The sequence below is a fragment of the Acipenser ruthenus genome, chromosome 9 (assembly GCF_902713425.1).
Source record: "Acipenser ruthenus chromosome 9, fAciRut3.2 maternal haplotype, whole genome shotgun sequence".
Lineage (NCBI taxonomy): Eukaryota > Metazoa > Chordata > Actinopteri > Acipenseriformes > Acipenseridae > Acipenser > Acipenser ruthenus.
Genome location: NC_081197.1, coordinates 60,353,570 through 60,369,167, shown reverse-complemented (window position 1 = coordinate 60,369,167; position 15,598 = coordinate 60,353,570). Strand labels below are relative to the sequence as shown.

The following is a 15,598-nucleotide window of genomic DNA, read 5'->3' as shown; positions in this document are numbered from 1 at the left end:
GCACAGTGTGTTACCTGCACTCTTTAGAGACTCACAGCACAGTGTGTTACCTGCACTCTTTAGAGACTCACAGCACAGTGTGTTACCTGCACTCTTTAGAGACTCACAGCACAGTGTGTTACCTGGACTCTTGTCATAACCAGCAGCTACAGCTGCAAAGGTCGGGTTCCCGTTTTTGCCCGGCAAAGAAGTAGATTTTGTTAACTTGGGTTTGGTTCCATTTGGCTTCTTCACAGAATTCTCACTGCAAGACAGGAAAATAATAATAAAAAATAACCCTAATATTTATAATAAATCACCCCTGGTGACATAGTTCAAGGGGGAAGGTGCATCCGATTATGAAAAGGGAGAAATTAGTTGAGGAAGACATGAAGTATCATTAAGCGCTCCTGAGATGGGACGGGTTAAATCAGATTTGTGCATTTTTATTGGATGCTCCACGTAACAGATGACCACGGGAGTGTTTACACTGGGGGGGGGGGGGGGGGTTCCACAGCTGACTTTTAGATCGGCTTTGGAGTAAAACCATTCAAACTTTACAGCTCAGCACTCCTGACGAGCGGATCTCTCCCGCGGTGCAGTTTGCATTTGAAACGCGTCACGAGCGCTCTTGTCAATGCCCCTGCTGTCAAGGGATCCTGGATATCACCTTTGGTTTCTATACCTTTGTGGGAGCTGCTAAAATCAGCCCTACTCAAAACTGAAATTAATCTCATTTATTGGGGGGTTGTATTAATCCGACAAGCCTAAACTGTGCAATAACAGATAATAGATACATGTTACAAGTGCTGTGTCATCACAAACCCAAGCAGGTTTCACTGAGGAAAACACTGACCTTTATACATGGCGTTGCTGTAGACAGGGCACAGAGACACGCCCCCTTGATCACATGACACTCACTGACACAGGATACAGAGACACGCCCCTTAGGGCACAGAGACACATCCCCGTGATCACATGACACTCGCTGACACAGCAGAGAGACACACCCCCTTGATAACATGACACTCACTGACACAAGATACAGAGACACGCCCCCTTGATCACATGACACAGGCCACAGAGACACGCCCCCTTGATCACATGACACACGCACCCTTGATCACATGACACAGACACACCCCAGTCTTCTGACGGGGGCCTTTGATCACATGACACTGAGGGCACAGAGAGACATGCTCACCTGCTGGCATTGACAATGCTGCTGTAGGAGCCACGGGAGAAGGTCAATGTTGGCGGGGGTGGGGATGAAGTTCCCGACATGGAGGAAACGGGCCTTTTTAGAAAAGCATCGGCATTCATGGTCTGCATGGAGATCTGGTGAAGGCTGTCTGTGGCTTTAAAAAAAAGAAACAAGCAAACACACATACATGCAGCTGTGTGTCAACTTCTCCTCCCTAGACAGGCATCTAATGGATATAAACATATACATTCTGTACATTTCCATAAGACAGCACCAACACATTCATCAGCAATGGGTTTAACCCTTTGCGGTCCTATGTCAGACCTGGTCCGACATTGCAGTTTTCCCTTTCCGGTCCAATGTCGTTCCCTGTCCGACATCATCAAAATGACGTAAAAAACAGGTCTCTAGTCGTTTTTTCTCCGAAAAAAGCCGAGAAAACCATTCAATGGCCGAGTGAGACCGATAGGAGCCGAGCGAAGCAAAAAAAAAAATTAAATGAAAGGGGCGTATCTCATGAATACAGATAGCCCCGGCACCACATAGATAACACGGACATAAACAAACAAGATAGCTGCTTCTGCATCCAGCGCTCAAAGAATATCACAGACATTTGCAGAGCTTTTTGAGATGTTATAGTAATAAAATAATGACTTGGATCACATTATTGAGGAGTTTGGTGATAAAACAAGTGATCAGGAGATGATTTATCGGTATGCACGACTATGAAGAGGTATGTGAAAAATACAGTGAACAAGGGGTGGGGCGGGGCTGGAGATGCAGTACTGAGTGTCCTGTTGATATGCAGTGAGTTTTAAACCTGTTTTACTGTGAAAAAAATACTTTTAAACAGCGCGTCGAAAATAAACTGCGTGCGAAAATAAATTGGACCCGACGCGCTTGAGACGCGCTGAATAAATGGACCGCTAAGGGTTAATAAAGCCTGCTTTTGGCCCATGCCTGGAAATATGAGCTTCATTAATTTCATTTTTCATGGCCGCCATTGGGCAATCCTTGTGCACATTCCTGCTCTGCACACGGACCCCGTCACGGCTCAGCTTGTACTTACAGCTGCCGGCCTCATGAAGCGGAACGAAATCCCATTCCGGTGGAGGAGAGTCCTTTTCCCCCTCGGAGCTGCTGCTGTTTCCCAGCTCCTGAACACAACCGTTAGAAAGGAATTTCACAGTTGGTCTGCAATCTTCAAGCTTTCCACAGGAGGCTGGAAAGAATAAACGTGCAACTGTTTTAGAGTATATACAGTGCCAGCAACATTAAATTACTTTTTAATTGTTTTACTTATTCCTTAGCAACCATCGATGATGAGCGTTTCTCATTGGGTCTTGACTACTCACATGACCCGCCCATCTTGCTCGTTTGTTTGTTAGTAGCTTATTGATCTCAGAATCTCATCAAGCAGCTTCTTGAAGGATCCCAGGGTGTCAGCTTCAACAACATTACTGGAGAGTTGGTTCCAGACCCTCACAATTCTCTGTGTAACAAAGTGCCTCCTATTTTCTGTTCTGAATGCCCCTTTATCTAATCTCCATTTGTGACTCCTGGTCCTTGTTTCTTTTTTCAGGTCAAAAAAGTCCCCTGGGTCGACATTGTCTATGCCTTTTAGGATTTTGAATGCTTGAATCAGATGTCAGGACTGCCCAGTCCCTGACCACATTCCGGCGCCTCCTTAAGACTCACCTCTACAAACAGCACCTGTAGAACTCCTCTGTTGTATCCTGGGACACTATCACCCTTCATTTAAATATGCTTTATTTTGCTCTTATCTGCCCCCTATTTTACTGCATTTAATCCTGTACCTCAGAATATTGTAATCTGCCAAGTGTTTAATCTGTAGTATTTTGTACTTAATCATATCCTGATGTAACTATCACTATTTAATCATATCCTGATGTAACTTTCACTATTATCTGCTGTATTATTGAATTGTGGTTTGTCACACTTGAGAATTATTGTATTTCTTGTTCTTATTGTATGACTTATATTGTAACACTTGAATGTATTTGTATTTGCTTGCGATTGTAAGTCGCCCTGGATAAGGGCATCTGCTAAGAAATAAATAATAATAATAATAATAATAATAACACCGCGTAGACTTCTTTATTCAAGACTGAATAGATCAATTATTTTAGCTTGTCTGCATACAACATGCCTTTTAAACCCGTGATAATTCTGGTCGCTCTTCTTTGCACTCTTTCTAGAGCAGCAATATCCTTTTTGTAACGAGGTGACCAGAACTGAACACAATATTCTAGATGAGGTGTTACTAATGCATTGTAAAGTTTTAACATTACTTCCCTTGATTTAAATTCAACAATTTTCACTACATATCCGCATCTTGTTGGGTTTTTTTTATAGCTTCCCCACATTGTCTAGATGAAGACATTTCTGAGTCAACATAAACTCCTAGATCTTTTTCATAGATTCCTTCTTCAATTTCAGTATCTCCCATATGATATTTATAATGCACATTTCTATTGCCTGCTTGCAGCACCATACACTTCTCTGTTAAATGTCATTTATTTTCTTACGGAATTTTGAACGTCAAGTGAAAAAAGGGATTTGATAATGCCAAGGGGTTCATTTGTAAAAAAAAAAAAAAAAGAAATTGTGAAAAGTGGCATTGCACACAGAGTGTCGAGTGTCAAAGAGGGATTGTTTTGTTATTATTATTTATTGTTGCCTGGTTATTCTCGCCCTCGACCTGTCAGAAACCACTTCTAGGCGGGCATTACAGTACTTTTCAATAGGCCTATTGGGGCAGGGGCATTTTAGAAACAAATATGCGATATGTTTGAAGTACACTGGAATTCTGAGTGCTTTGAAGCTGTGAATTATATAAAATGATGAAGTCTAACAAACTGAAACAAGTATTATTTACATTTGAATATCATGACTATTATTTACCGTACCTTAACGTTAGTATATGTAGGTGCATATGATTACATGATGCATCTATATATACTCACTTTAAGAAGCGGTTGCTACTGTAGCATTCATGTGATGTTCTGGACCCTGCACTGAATCATCACCGCCTAGGGCCCCACACAGCCCAAGGCCAGCCCTGCCTGTCTTCTAAATGAAATCAAATCCAATGCAATGTTTTTACAGATATGCCAATTCCAAAGCATCCTATACATGTATTCTTTTTTTTTTCTTTCACTGTAGTTTGCAAACCTATAGAGTGGATTAAAGTCACAAGTGGCCGAGCATTTGTATAAAGTACTTCTATCTCTGTCTTGTCCTGTTTCTTTTCACTGAATTGTAACCTGCTCAAGCTATGCAGCGTTCATTCTAGATCGGTTGTACAATAAGCACCTCTTTGTTTGTGTAGATGTCTCGTTTTGGGGCCCCCTGCTCGCGGTGGCTGCTGCATCAAGGTTTTCAAGGTGAAGCTCTTGCGCTGCTTGTTTTCCAGGGGGGTTGTATATGGCAACTCCAAACAACTATGAAGTAAATAATGGAACACATGGGCAATCAGACAGCTTATCAGCATTGTAGAAAAACAAAAGGATATGCTAATGATATACAGGAGGCTGTGCGGTCCAGGGGTTAAAGAAAAGAGCTTGTAACCAGGAGGTCCCCAGTTCAAATCCCGGCTCGCTCACTGACTGACCCTGCAACCCTGAGCAAGTCACTGAACCTCCTTGTGCTCCGTCTTTCAGGTGAGATGTTTGTAAGTGACTTTGCAGCTGATGCATAGTTTATACACCCTAGTTTCTAAGTCGCCTTGGATAAAGGCGTCTGTTAAAATAAACAAATAATAATAAACAAATAATAATAATAATAATAATAATAATAATAATAATAATAATAATAATAATAATAATAATAGGAATCAATTACCTGGATTTGGCATCGGTTTGGTTTTCCTTCTTTGTATTGCCTAGTTTCTTGTTTTGGAGTTTGATGTGAAATAGATGATTGTCTTCTCTTTCTTTATTAAAAGTGGACGGTCTCACTTTCTTTTTCTCGGGCTCCTGTTGAAAGTGAAACAGCCAAGATGAGTTCATCCACCGATCATGCAGGCAACAGACTTGGATTAAAAAAGGCATCCATTTTATTTGTAAAGCTGCACCTGGATAAGCAAACCACACGTGCAACACAGAGCCGCAATGTAAATCACTGCTGATAAGAGGAGGAGCTACCAGATTAAACCACGGCACACTTCATACTTTAATGAAATGGCAGGTCAACATTTTGGGCAAAAGTAAACCAATGTAAAAGTTGGCACATAATTAGTCAGGAAGTTGTACATGTGATGGTATTGCTAGTTGATCAGGAAGTTGTACATGTGATGGTATTGCTAGTTGATCAGGAAGTTGTATATGTGATGGTATTGCTAGTGGCATGTTCAGGAAGTTGTACATGTGATGGTATTGCTAGCTGATCAGGAAGTTGTACATGTGATGGTATTGCTAGTGGCATGTTCAGGAAGTTGTACATGTGATGGTTTTGCTAGCTGATCAGGAAGTTGTATATGTGATGGTATTGCTAGTGGCATGTTCAGGAAGTTGTACATGTGATGGTTTTGCTAGCTGATCAGGAAGTTGTACATGTGATGGTATTGCTAGTGGCATGTTCAGGAAGTTGTACATGTGATGGTTTTGCTAGCTGATCAGGAAGTTGTACATGTGATGGTATTGCTAGTTGATCAGGAAGTTGTACATGTGATGGTATTGCTAGCTGATCAGGAAGTTGTACATGTGATGGTGTTGCTAGTGGCATGTTCAGGAAGTTGTACATGTGATGGTATTGCTAGTGGCATGTTCAGGAAGTTGTACATGTGATGGTATTGCTAGTGGCATGTTCAGGAAGTTGTACATGTGATGGTATTGCTAGTTGATCAGGAATTTGTACATGTGATGGTATTGCTAGTTGATCAGGAAGATGTACATGTGATGGTATTGCTAGTGGCATGTTCATTCCTCCACTGGGTACCAGAACAAAGGTTTTACAATTTGGAAAGAAAAACCTAACAAAAAGAAAAGCTCTTGTAACCTCTTTTCCACTTGTTTCTGCATCCGGGTTCGATGTTTCCGTGGTGGTTGAAGAGCTGTCGTCATTATCTGCCAGCGTCTCTTTTAATTCGTCTTCCTGCGGCCCTGCCTTTGTTGTTCTCTCCTTTTCTTCACGTTTTTTCTGAGCCTTCGTTTTACGCTGAAGTTTTCCTTTTAAGTGTCAAATACAACAAGATTTAGAAATCAAGGGGCCAGCTGTATCACTTACTGTTTAACGGCTTCTTGTTTCTAACAATACAACGTATTCCTTCGATCACTTAACTCACAGCTTTATGTTCTTGAACTACTAAATCCACCAATGAATTGCCAGATGCTTTAATAACCATACTGTGAAAACGAACCCCATTGTAAACTAGGAATGGGAACAAAACCAAAAGCATACCCGCTACATAATCTAGTGTATGTCAGAAGATCAAATGGGTTGTAAAATGGAATTGTATTAAAGATTGCACCATTTATATAGCCTGAGGTTAAAAACAATGAGGCACTGAAACCGTTCATAAATCACGGGACACCACCTGTAAAGGAACCTGATTAAGAGAATCATAGAATACAGCGGTTTACGAGGGGAAGCACAGAATAAATTGACTAGTGGAATGGAAAAGCGGTTAAAACAATGCCAATCCAATCTCAGAATGGCTGACTTGTACAACATTAAAAGAAGCCAGGGTGAAGTCACTGTACCTTTACTCTGTGCTGCTGGAGACGAGGGCTGTTCTTGGAACACGGGGGATGGTGGTGACTCGGGCCGCTCCAGGTCTTTGTCCATGGCTTCCAGGAGGCTGCTGTAATCAGAGTCCTCAAAACTGTACTTGACTGTGCTGCTCTCTGGCTGTGCTGACGGGGGTTTTGGAGAGCTTTCTTGCTGTTCAGGCGCTGCTGGTTGCTGCAGCTGCTGCTGCTGCTCTGGGAGGCTGGGAGCCGGTTGCTGAAGCTGCTGCTGCTGCTGCTGCTGTGCTTGGTGCTGCTGCCTGGCAGTCCGATGCTTTCTGTTTGTATTCTGATACTGGACTGGATTTGTCTCTGAAGCAGGGCTGCCTGCTTTACTGCTGGCAGACTGTGTTGAGGCTGCTTGCATAGATGTCTTGCTGACATTACTGGAGCTGGTCTTTGATTTGAGAGCTTCACAGTCCCCAGGGTTTCTGTTGCTGTGCAGGGGGGCCTGTGTGCTGCACTGCCTGTGGGTCCCGGCACTGGACCTGGAGGCCCCCCCCCCGCCTGCTCCACACACTGCTCTCGAGCTGGGGTTCGAGGCTCCATATTCATTCAAGCTACAAAACACAAAGGGAAAATGCATCCATGCATTTAAAAACAGGACTAGGACTTGCTTAAGAGCAGCTTGCATGTATGAACTCAGTCATAAGAGCAGAAGAAATTCAAGAACGAGAAAATGACACATTCGGCCCACCTGTGCTCGCTCGCTCGCTCTGGTGCCAGCATGGTCCGTTAGCACTCAGGAGAGTAACAACAAAACCCCCTAATCAGGTTAGCAGGAGAAATAAACCCTCGGGGAATATGTGGCTAAACGCATGCCCTTCCTCCAGGCTAGCTAAAGGTCTTGTGGTAACAGAGGTGGTTATACAGGATTGCTCATGACAGCATCCAGTCTATTCTTGAAGGATCCGATAGTCTCTGCTTCAACAACTCTGTCCGGCAGCCTGTTCCAATGGTTCACCACCCTTTCCGTGAAAAATCCTAACTAAATTCTAACATTGCACCATAAAACTATCATTCTTCTTGTTAGAATCATTTAGCTCAGGGGTTTTCAACCGTTTTTTGAAACTGTACCCCTTCTGTCGGGAGGTTTCAGGTAAAGTACCCTTTACAATTTTCGCTCACTGAATGGTACCACTTTTGCTGAGACAGAAAACCAAACAGCAGGCTTCATTCTTAAAACTTAATTATTTTTGGATGCAAAGAATTAAAAAGGTAGTATTTAGGAATCTCTGGAAACACTCATATACACCTTCTGTTGGGAAAAGTCATTATAAATAATACAAAATAGTCTGCACTGTAAATGTTTCACGTTACTATTTACTTCCAACCTCAGCATAATTGTGTGCCGTTTAAAATGTTTACAGTACCAAAAACATTAACTTCAAGATAAAACTATAATTACTAACTAAAAATGATCCAAAGGGACTCTGTGTAACTTTGTCACTTTGCACTTTCTGACTTTTGTGTTTTCCTTCGTTTTTCTATTGCAAGTAAGAAATGTATCAAACACCGAACACATATTCAACCAGCCGCTATTACTGTTAATAAAATGCAGCCGTGGTAATGTGCAAATGTTACCAATCCTGCAGTTCTTGAGCAAGGCTGCAAAATTGGTACCTTTTGTAAGGTTGACCTTGAGCAAGTGGAAGTTTATAAATATCTGGGTATTTGGCTAGATAGTGCGCTTACTTTTAAGAACATAAGAACATAAAGTTTACAAACGAGAGGAGGCCATTCAGCCCATCTTGTTCGTTTGGTAGTAGCTTATTGATCCCAGAATCTCATCAAGCAGCTTCTTGAAGGATCCCAGGGTTTCAGCTTCAACAACATTACTGGGGAGTTGGTTCGGGACCCTCACAATTCTCTGTGTAAAAAAGCGCCTCCTATTTTCTGTTCTGAATGCCCCTTTATCTAATCTCCATTTGTGACCCCTGGTCCTTGTTTCTTTTTTCAGGTCAAAGAAGTCCCCTGGGACGACATTGTCTATACCTTTTAGGATTTTGAATGTTTGAATCAAATCGCCGCATAGTCTTCTTTGAACCACATATCGTTAAACTACAATCGAAAGTTCGAGCTAGACTTGACTTTCTTTACCGAAATAAATCATGCTTCACATGGCCAGCTAAGTACTTATTGGTACAGATGTGTGTACTACCCATTTTAGATTATGGAGATGTCATTTATAAAGATGCTTCTAATATTGCCCTTAGGAAGCTTGCTGCTTTATATCACTCTGCAGTAAGATTTGTCACTGGTGCTCCCTATCGCTCTCATCACTGTGATCTCTGCACTTTGGTGGGCTGGCCCTCACTTCAACAACGTCGGCTATGTCATTGGTACAGACTCATTTATAAAACACTAATCGGGAAATCACCCCTCTATTTAAGTGAATTGTTGACTATATCGGTCTCCTCTTACAACCTTCGATTCAGCAATTTGATTAGTTTAATTGTCTCTCGTGTTTTTACTGCTGTTGGAGATAACTCATTCCAATATGCAGCTGCTCACGTTTGGAATGAATTACAATCAAGGCTTAAACTCCCTGGTTTTATCTCAGAGGGTGCTTTCTTTTCTAGACTTGAAGCTCTTTTCCCTGTTTCATGTGCTTGTCAGAGCAGACACTGATTTAATTTAATTTTTTATTTTATTTATTTTTTATTTCGTATTGCTGTAATGTCTACAACTGTCTATGTATTGTTGTTTGTTGTATTTATGTTACCTCTTGAACAGGTCGGCATTTTAAATGAGAACTTGTTCTCAATGTCTTTACCTGGTTAAATAAAGGTTTGAATTGAATTGAATTGAATAAACAAAAACCGTCCAAGTAGAAGTATTGAATTGAAGTAGTGAATCTAAACTAGAAGCGATCGCTACAAAGTGAATCTAAACTAGAAGCGATCGCTACAAAGTGAATCTAAACTAGAAGCGATCGCTACAAAGTGAATCTAAACTAGAAGCGATCGCTACAAAGTGACTCTAATAATAAAAAAAAACTTTAATTTTGTATCGCGCCCTTAAAAACAATCAATCATCTCAGAGCGCTTCAATTAATAGTACAGCAAAAAATCAAAAGATTATACATAAAAAAGCATAAGGAAATAAAACAATCATAAAAACGCCTTTCTAAAAAAGTAAGTCTTTAAAAGAATCTAAACTAGAAGTGATCGCTACAAACTGAATCTAAACCAGTAGTGATCGGTCACACCCACACCAAGCACAAAGCACAATCAGTGATAAATATCTAAAATACTATTGATGACAACACACACTTGAAAGTGCCAGGCTTTCTGTGCTCTACCTTTCTGGCATGTTGTTCAATGTTAAAATATTTAAGCTCCGGTATGTGGATAAACTTTTTTTTTTTTTTTTCTCTCTGTAGAATGTGATTTCAGTTACATTAACAATTCTGTCAGGGCAACATGTTGTATAACTTGCACACATTCTTGAATCCTGTGCTGTATGTTCAGCATTTCAACAAAGGAATGGTAGGCTGTTGCTAATGACTGTTTGATTGGCTGTTGCTAATGACTTGTTTGGTTGCCTGTTGCCAATGACTGTTGTTTGATTGGCTGGCTGTTGCCAATGACTGTTGTTTGATTGGCTGGCTGTTGCCAATGACTGTTTGATTGGCTGTGATAAACTTACTTTCCATCGGATGAAATTCCTACGATTCTCCTGAGATCAAATGGCCTCCCCAAATCAAAAGGAGGGTTGGATGCTTCAACAGACAGACGTCTCTTAAACGGCTCCCATATTCCTTGTGCTTCTAAGTAGGCTGTTGCAATCACTAAAAGGAACATGGAACTGCAAATTGAAAAAAAAAAAATGATATGTATTCAACAGAGTCACTCAATATGAATTCTTTGTGGAGCTCATTTATTTATTATGTTTAAACCTGAAGTTTGGCATAATCCAAAACAAGCAAAACAAGACAACGCACTTCAATGTTAATTGAAGGTAAGAGTCCAGACCAGCCTTTGCCCAGCTCCGTACCTCATTACCAGGGAGATGATTATGTACACATGGAGGCCTTTGCCCAGCTCCGTACCTCATTACCAGGGAGATGATTATGTACACGTGGAGGCCTTTGCCCAGCTCCGTACCTCATTACCAGGGAGATGATCATGTACACGTGGAGGCCTTTGCCCAGCTCCGTACCTCATTACCAGGGAGATGATTATGTACACATGGAGGCCTTTGCCCAGCTCCGTACCTCATTACCAGGGAGATGATCATGTACACGTGGAGGCCTTTGCCCAGCTCCGTACCTCATTACCAGGGAGATGATTATGTACACGCAGAGGCCTTTGCCCAGCTCCGTACCTCATTACCAGGGAGATGATCATGTACACGCAGAGGCCTTTGCCCAGCTCCGTACCTCATTACCAGGGAGATGATTATGTACACATGGAGGCCTTTGCCCAGCTCCGTACCTCATTACCAGGGAGATGATTATGTACACGTGGAGGCCTTTGCCCAGCTCCGTACCTCATTACCAGGGAGATGATTATGTACACGTGGAGGCCTTTGCCCAGCTCCGTACCTCATTACCAGGGAGATGATTATGTACACGCGGAGGCCTTTGCCCAGCTCCGTACCTCATTACCAGGGAGATGATTATGTACACGCGGAGGCCTTTGCCCAGCTCCGTACCTCATTACCAGGGAGATGATTATGTACACGTGGAGGCCTTTGCCCAGCTCCGTACCTCATTACCAGGGAGATGATTATGTACACGCGGAGGCCTTTGCCCAGCTCCGTACCTCATTACCAGGGAGATGATTATGTACACGCGGAGGCCTTTGCCCAGCTCCGTACCTCATTACCAGGGAGATGATTATGTACACGTGGAGGCCTTTGCCCAGCTCCGTACCTCATTACCAGGGAGATGATTATGTACACGTGGAGGCCTTTGCCCAGCTCCGTACCTCATTACCAGGGAGATGATCATGTACACGTGGAGGCCTTTGCCCAGCTCCGTACCTCATTACCAGGGAGATGATCATGTACACGTGGAGGCCTTTGCCCAGCTCCGTACCTCATTACCAGGGAGATGATTATGTACACGTGGAGGCCTTTGCCCAGCTCCGTACCTCATTACCAGGGAGATGATTATGTACACGTGGAGGCCTTTGCCCAGCTCCGTACCTCATTACCAGGGAGATGATTATGTACACGTGGAGGCCTTTGCCCAGCTCCGTACCTCATTACCAGGGAGATGATTATGTACACGTGGAGGCCTTTGCCCAGCTCCGTACCTCATTACCAAGGAGATGATTATGTACACATGGAGGCCTTTGCCCAGCTCCGTACCTCATTACCAGGGAGATGATCATGTACACGTGGAGGCCTTTGCCCAGCTCCGTACCTCATTACCAGGGAGATGATCATGTACACGCGGAGGCCTTTGCCCAACTCCGTACCTCATTACCAGGGAGATGATTATGTACACGCAGAGGCCTTTGCCCAGCTCCGTACCTCATCACCAGGGAGATGATTATGTACACGTTGAGCTCCCAGCTCGGCCTGGGCAGGGCTTCAGCACATGCAGCCAGCATGTGATAAGGAAGTGATGCGTTCAGAACAAACACAAACTCAGAGCCTCCTGCTGTAACGAGCTTCAGTTCACGAAGGATTCTTGAAGCAGTGAAATCTGGTGTAAACCTGGAGAAAAGAAAACGTACTGACCATGTGCATTATTTAACACACACACAAATGCATGTTACCTCAAGCAGCTTTACTGTACTGGATGAAAACACTATCAAGTTAAATTTACCAAGACAAAGATATTGTAAGAAGTCTTTGAATTGCCCTCAGAATGGGGAACGCTATGGGCAACTTGCTTTAATGTCATAATAGGGCAGCATTATATCATTGCTTGCGGCTGTTCTAACATTCCTCAGTCTTTTCAAACCCCAATACTCTGCTCTTCTGAGAATGTTCTCTCAGCTGCAGGCAGTATTATATTAGTAACACTGTGCTTGGGTATTACAGTTGAGTGAGGATCATATGCTCCACAGCTTCTGCTATCCTGGAACAGGTGAGTCAAACTTTGGACTTTGCATGTCACATTAGTATAATACCATGCAGTGTGTATCTATAATGACACACATGGGAGAGGTAGATCAAAACAACATTGAAATTGTGACTGCATATTCAAATGTAAAGACACAATGTATAGATTGCCCTTCATTATCTTGTTTGTTTTTTTTTCAATTCAACCCCCCCCCCCCCCCTCCACACACACAATAAAGAATGAATCACTTACATTATGATGATGTCTCTTGAAGCATTTGGTTTAAGTGCAAATTCTTGACAGTTGACAACTTTAAATCCGTATCCCTCACATGCGGATCCACTAATTTCTGGTGATTTGATAAAAACTGGAAGTTGGCCTGTGTTTTCAACTTTGAATGTTCTTCTTAGTGTAAAGTTTGGCTCCTTTGATTTGACTTCTAAGAATAAAAACAAACACATGTAGGTTATTCTTCCTGAGAGCGCAGACAGGTAACAGTAGCAGATCCTGGGACCCGTTCAACCAGCACCAGAGAAGCTCCATCCATCTTCTAATGGGCTGCTCTACACCTCATCTTCTAATGGGCTGCTCTACACCTCATCTTCTAATGGGCTGCTCTACACCTCATCTTCTAATGGGCTGCTCTACACCTCATCTTCTAATGGGCTGCTCTACACCTCATCTTCTAATGGGCTGCTCTACACCGCATCTTCTAATGGGCTGCTCTACACCGCATCTTCTAATGGGCTGCTCTACACCGCATCTTCTAATGGGCTGCTCTACACCGCATCTTCTAATGGGCTGCTCTACACCGCATCTTCTAATGGGCTGCTCTACACCTCATCTTCTAATGGGCTGCTCTACACCTCATCGTCTAATGGGCTGCTCTACACCGCATCTTCTAATGGGCTGCTCTACACCGCATCTTCTAATGGGCTGCTCTACACCTCATCTTCTAATGGGCTGCTCTACACCGCATCTTCTAATGGGCTGCTCTACACCTCATCTTCTAATGGGCTGCTCTACACCTCATCTTCTAATGGGCTGCTCTACACCGCATCTTCTAATGGGCTGCTCTACACCGCATCTTCTAAAGGGCTGCTCTACACCGCATCTTCTAATGGGCTGCTCTACACCGCATCTTCTAAAGGGCTGCTCTACACCGCATCTTCTAATGGAGCTGTGAGTATCACTGTATAGAATTAGAGATTTCTACCTCTAAGAGAACCTCTTGGCATTGGGAGCGTGTTTTCTGTGGGAATATCAACAGCATGGCTCTTTGTGTTTTCTGAGGGAATATCAACAGCATGGCTCTTTGTGTTTTCTGAGGGAATATTAACAGCTTGGCTCTTTGTATTCTGTTTAAAATCTGCCCATAGAGAGGTTATTCTAGTAATAATATCAATTCACTGAACTGTAAGATAACTAGCATGCAATAACTGTACTGTACAAAAATATTTCTACCTTGTGTTATTATTATAGCACTTACATTTCTTAAGGACAAATACACCCATATGGAGACTTTCCTGTCTTCCGGGTGCAGTATGTACTGGACAGTGCATATGCAGTGCAAACAGAAACACACCCATATCATGTGTGAGCTCCCTTTACAGCAGCTTTACCAGACCCCAATTTCCACAACATGTAATACTTACTATCAGAACAGTCTTTCAGCAAAGACTCTGTCATTTTAAACCGTAGGTAACTCCCAGAGCCAGGGGGCTTGCCAGCAACCTTCAGGCTCTCTGTGGTTCCCTGCCCTCGAACAACTACAGAGTCCAGCACTGTCAGATTGTTCCTTGGGGGACAGACACAAAATCAATGTAAATGTACAGTGTGATGCAAGGAAGCTCACCAAAAGACCAATAAGGAACCACTGTAATACTATACACATTGTTACAATACACCTCTATACACATGACACAATACACCTCTAAGTAAGACTACTCATTGAACCAGGGGTGTAAAACTACTCCTTGAACTGGCGGGGGGGGGGGGGGGGGTAAGACTACTCATTGAACCGGGGGGGGGGGGGGGGGGGGGGCGGGCAGCATTTTAAGTCGAATGAGGGGGTTGCATTTTAAGTCGAATGAGGGGGTTGCATTTTAAGTTGAAAAGAACAATGCCGTAATACTCGGTTGAAAATAACAATGCTGCAGAAACAGCGCAGATATTTACCTTACAATAATGAAGGCGGAGACAGTCTTGTTGTGGAGTGGAGTAAACTTTACTGTGAAGGATTTCATTTCCCCAGGCTGAAGGATCATGTTGTAAACAGAGGGACGCGAAGGTCCCTCCACAAACCCACTGCTACTTTTAACTGAGGACGTCTGGAAAATACAATAGAATAGTTTGTTTTATACAAATAGTTTTTTTTAGCAGTACCACTAATATCACAGATAATATTAATAACTTGGGCAAATCTCACCTCGGGAATAAAGTAGCAGCCACTTTATGAGGTGTAGCTGTCATGTGATAATGATGTAGTTCTCATTAAACTCCTATTTTTAGAGGTGTATCTGTCATGTGATAATGATGTAGTTCTCATTAAACTCCTATCTTTAGAGGTGTATCTGTCATGTGATAATGATGTAGTTCTCATTAAACTCCTATCTTTAGGAGGTGTAGCTGTCATGTGATAAT

The 15,598-nt window shown here is 42.7% G+C and overlaps 1 protein-coding gene across 1 annotated transcript in view; it reads right to left on the bottom strand.

Annotated features, from left to right (window-relative positions):
* LOC117973000 (transmembrane protein 131-like) overlaps positions 1-15,598 on the bottom strand; it is a 72,660-nt gene that overhangs the window by 2,915 nt on the left and 54,147 nt on the right. Inside the window, exons 26-37 of the mRNA XM_059030385.1 lie at positions 15,134-15,285; positions 14,611-14,753; positions 13,208-13,394; positions 12,418-12,603; positions 10,585-10,743; positions 6,907-7,493; positions 6,203-6,372; positions 5,048-5,181; positions 4,520-4,647; positions 2,253-2,405; positions 1,184-1,337; positions 123-244 (exon numbers count right to left, since the gene is read on the bottom strand). Of these exons, the coding sequence (XP_058886368.1) occupies positions 123-244; positions 1,184-1,337; positions 2,253-2,405; positions 4,520-4,647; positions 5,048-5,181; positions 6,203-6,372; positions 6,907-7,493; positions 10,585-10,743; positions 12,418-12,603; positions 13,208-13,394; positions 14,611-14,753; positions 15,134-15,285 (2,275 nt within the window). The remainder of the gene's footprint in view (positions 1-122; positions 245-1,183; positions 1,338-2,252; positions 2,406-4,519; positions 4,648-5,047; positions 5,182-6,202; positions 6,373-6,906; positions 7,494-10,584; positions 10,744-12,417; positions 12,604-13,207; positions 13,395-14,610; positions 14,754-15,133; positions 15,286-15,598) is intronic.